Source organism: Orycteropus afer, unplaced genomic scaffold (assembly GCF_000298275.1).
Source record: "Orycteropus afer afer isolate SDZICR_OR568_19922 unplaced genomic scaffold, OryAfe1.0 scaffold00022, whole genome shotgun sequence".
Classification (NCBI taxonomy): Eukaryota; Metazoa; Chordata; class Mammalia; order Tubulidentata; family Orycteropodidae; genus Orycteropus; species Orycteropus afer.
Genome location: NW_006921609.1, coordinates 19,722,828 through 19,727,106, shown reverse-complemented (window position 1 = coordinate 19,727,106; position 4,279 = coordinate 19,722,828). Strand labels below are relative to the sequence as shown.

Genomic DNA, 4,279 nt, shown 5'->3' with positions numbered 1-4,279 from the left:
ATATATATATATCATTAGTGTTTTTACAAATTATAGAAAATTCAATGGAATATGATAGCTACCTCAATATATATTAGCTGAATAAACGTGAATGGCTAAATTAATGAATTAATTAAAGAAACTTTGTTGTTGTTGTTATGTACCATCGAGTCGGACCCAACTCACAGTGACCCCTCCTTGGATTGCCAAGGCAGTATCAGTATGGTAGTAGATTGCCCAACCTTCCTTCTGAGGAGTGGCTGGTGGATTTGAACCGCAGCCTTCTGGTTAGCAGTCAAGTGCCTTAGGCACTATGCTACCAGAGCTCCTAAAGAAACTTTAAGGCCATACTATTCAATAAATGTAAAATATCTTGGTGGCTGGTGAAGGGGTAGTGATATCATAAGGCTAAAATTATTAAAAGCAGCCAGATTAGCTAGTGCAATAGGTACCCAAGGTGATAAAGATACCCAAGGTATCACCCAAAAATTCTGTAGGAAAGCTAGATTATTTTAAAGAATTCCCATTGTCAAAAATGTAAATATCCAAGTAAGGAAACCAGAAAACTTTGCAGATTCTGAAGTATATATTTAACAAACAAAAAGGCTCATTTTTAAGAAATATAATCTTCTGACTTTTAACTTGGAAAACTGTATTACTTATTGAAAAACGGATGGCAATCTTTTCCAAAGCACAAAAAGTGCTCAACTGGTAAGCTTCAGGACATTTCACATCAATAGGCCATGATAACGATAGTGGTCTTCATCCTACAGACAACAGGTATTCAAGTGTGATTTGAAGTAGAAGATGACATGCTCATAATGATATTAAGAGGAAAAAAAAAAACAAAAAAACAGCTCTTGCTTCTCAGTGGAGTTGACTATCAGGCAACCTGCTTTATACCAAGTACTGTAGTATTAGGTTATGAGGAACCAGATGGTCATAGCCCCTGCTCTCAAGGAACATAAGGTCTAGTGAAGAAGAGAGACAGTAAACAATTAATCCCAATAATTATTATTTATTTAAAGAGCAAAGCTGATGCTTTGGTTTAGGACGGTCTTCTGGGCAGTATTTTTTGCTTTTTATTCCATACTGACTTTTAACATTCACAGGTACATATGAGTGATCCCTTTTATCTACTTGGATGGTGGCAGATAGGACACATCTCTTGACCCTTTGGTAACTGAGGGTATTCTGGCTTAAAAATAAGTACAGGAAGAATGGCCTCAGTAAAAGCACCAAGGACATGCTTTAGTCCCACTTCAACCATATACACCCAAAGTGATAGGCAGGTCTGTGAGCAGGAACCACCATGCTCCCCTGACTAGATATGAGCACTGAAGATAGAGAATCAGAGTTGTATAATTTACATAATCAAATAGTGAGTTTTGGTTGAGATCTGTCTGCATTTAATGGCCTGAATGACATACTATTATTTTATTAAATACTGTTTTGATTATCTAATGCTCCTCTAACAAAATACTGCAAGGAATGACTTTAATAAAAATGGGTTTTATTAACTTACAGTTTAGGAGGCTAGACGTCTGAATTCCAAGTGCCAGGTCTAGGTGCTAGGTGAAGGCCCTTTGACTTTGGGCTTCAGCTCTGCCTCTTGCTCCCAGCCCACTGGAGCTGGAGGCTTCTCTTAACTCAGACAGCTGCTGGCTGCTGAGCCTGACAAACCCAAGGTCAACAAGTAAAATGACACAGTCCCCAAATTATCAAGCAACATGGCAGGCCACTAATTAAGTCCAAAAACAGTCTCAAGATCGGCAGAACACATGGCAGGCCACTGATGACAGGACCAAATGCAGAATCTAGATGTGCCAAGAAACTTGAGACCTTTCTCAAAGCTGCTTCTTATATACTAGAAGCAGATCACATCCTTAAGGCAGCTACTCAGCCCCTCAAAGTAGGTTCCACCAGGGATTTGATTACCAGTCTCATCATGGGGAATAACTATGTTCACTGCCCAGCCACTCAAAACCTGTCCCAGCCAAGTTGCCACACAACCTTAACTACCACAAATGCTTTTAAATTTTCTTTATAACAAATGTTAAGCAATTTTGACTTGTATATAATAATCATATTATACAGCATTTGCATATTTACAATTTGTGGTACCACACTGGTAAAACAATTGGTGTATATTAGACAATTATTTAACTATGATGTTGTCTTGTTTTTCCTGTATTCTTTAGCCGGTATGGAACACCTGAAGAACTAAAAGAACTAGTTGACACAGCTCATTCAATGGGTATAATAGTCCTCTTAGATGTTGTACACAGCCATGCTTCAAAGAATTCAGAGGATGGACTGAACATGTTTGATGGGACAGATTCCTGCTATTTTCATTCTGGTCCTAGAGGGAATCACAATCTTTGGGATAGTAGATTGTTTATCTACTCCAGGTAGGTACATATATTATGGAAATGTTTTCTGTATTTAAAATTAATTTCAAGAAATTTTACTAAATTCACTGTACATGTACTCTTTTACTGGTATTTAATATTCTTAGTATTATGTTTTGTAATACTATAGGGAATAATTAACATAAAGATTTACTTATTTCTAGAACTCTGGTTTATTTTCTCAGTACTTTAGTACAATACATATTACATTTGATAGTACGTAATATATGACAGGACACCCCTAGTGTGCCGTGGTTAAGCATTCAGCTATTAACTGAGAGGTCAGTGGTTCAAATCCACCAGCTACTCTGTGGGAGAAAGATGTGGCAGTCTGCTTCAGTGAAAATTATAGTCTTGATTTATATAGGGCAGTACTACTCTAGGGTCCATATGAGTCAGAATCAACTTGATGACAGTGGGAATATGTGTCAGGTATATTTTAGATATATTAGTGTTTTAGATATATTAGCTACATATTTCATCTGCACAGAAACTCTAGTTTTACATGCTAAGTACTATTGCTATAGTCATTTACCAGATAAATGAACTAAGATTTAGTTTAATTTTTTTTTTTTCTCCCCTTTAAAATTTAACACATCTCTAACTTCTTTTACCACCTAAATAAATAGAAGGGTGTTTTTAGATGATCAAATCAAAATGCTGTATTATGTCAAATAATCTTAAGAATCCAAGATATTATCAACTCAAAAATATTACCATATGTAAAATACCTTGTCAAGCATATAAAATGTAGCAGAGTGCCAAGTGATGAATATCTACATTTTTATAATAAATACATTTGAAAAAATTTAATGAATTTTTCTTTTGGATGTTACTGCCTACATAAACATATATATACCTAAAAAATAAGTAAATAAATAAAAAATCAATGTAGAAGGCGTTAGCATACAGTTTTTAACCATTAAGAATTCCTAATTCTAAACACAAAATAGATGACTTTTATGTGGAGAAAATAGTTTTGCCTTAATCTTTCTATAATATCATAAATTATTTTATATTTCATAGCAATATAGGAATAACTCATGCAGATGAAGTAGCATAAAAAATGAGAAAGGACACAGATTAGGAAGCAGATGGCCTGGTTCCAGGCCCCATATCCCTTTGATTGCTACAAATTGATTAATTATTCTAGTTCTCAGATTTTCATTATAAGAGGAGCCAAAGTTTTGGGGCTTATCCAGTTCTCTCTGTGAAAGTATTTGCTATTTGTGTTACCTTTTTAAACACTGCTTTTATTATACTGTGGATGTGTAACAAGTAAAACAAAGAGAGCCTGTGTTAATGCTGTGAAATAACCCCACTAATTACATTATTGAGTAAGTCTTATAAAAGTATAATCTGGATAAGAAATGTAATTAATGGAGTTCCCTGGTTCAGATTTTGATGAAAAGAGTCCACTCTATTCTGTAGACCTCTGTTTCAAGAAAGAAATACTTCAGATAATTACAGTTTTATGTTATAAAGCCATTCTGTGAAACTAAGCATTAAAAAGAAATATAATAAATGGAGGGATTTTTATATTATAAAAGAAAAATTTATTTAAAAATATGTTTATTGTAGTATTTTTTTACCATACTATGAGATCTCAAATTATGTTGAAAGTTATCTACTTTTCTAAAGATAAAGTACCATACAGAGTGTTGTTCAAGGTCAAGGACATTCTCATTAACTCTATCTTTTGGTAAATGATGTACAGGATAAATTTAGATTATGATGATCATCATCACCTTTTTTGGTTCATGCTATATTATATAGGTCTATATATAGTACAGTTCTATAAATATATTTCTATTTAAAGTAATTTGTTATTGTTTACATTATTATTCTTTTGATCAATATCTAAATTTTCTAATTTTAGAGAATTAATA

At 33.7% G+C, this 4,279-nt stretch overlaps 1 protein-coding gene across 1 annotated transcript in view; it reads left to right on the top strand.

The window, feature by feature from the left end:
- The window catches only part of GBE1 (1,4-alpha-glucan branching enzyme 1), a 509,345-nt gene that overhangs the window by 260,177 nt on the left and 244,889 nt on the right, over positions 1–4,279 (top strand). Inside the window, 1 exon segment of the mRNA XM_007934918.2 lies at positions 2,181–2,390. Within this exon segment, the coding sequence (XP_007933109.2) occupies positions 2,181–2,390 (210 nt within the window).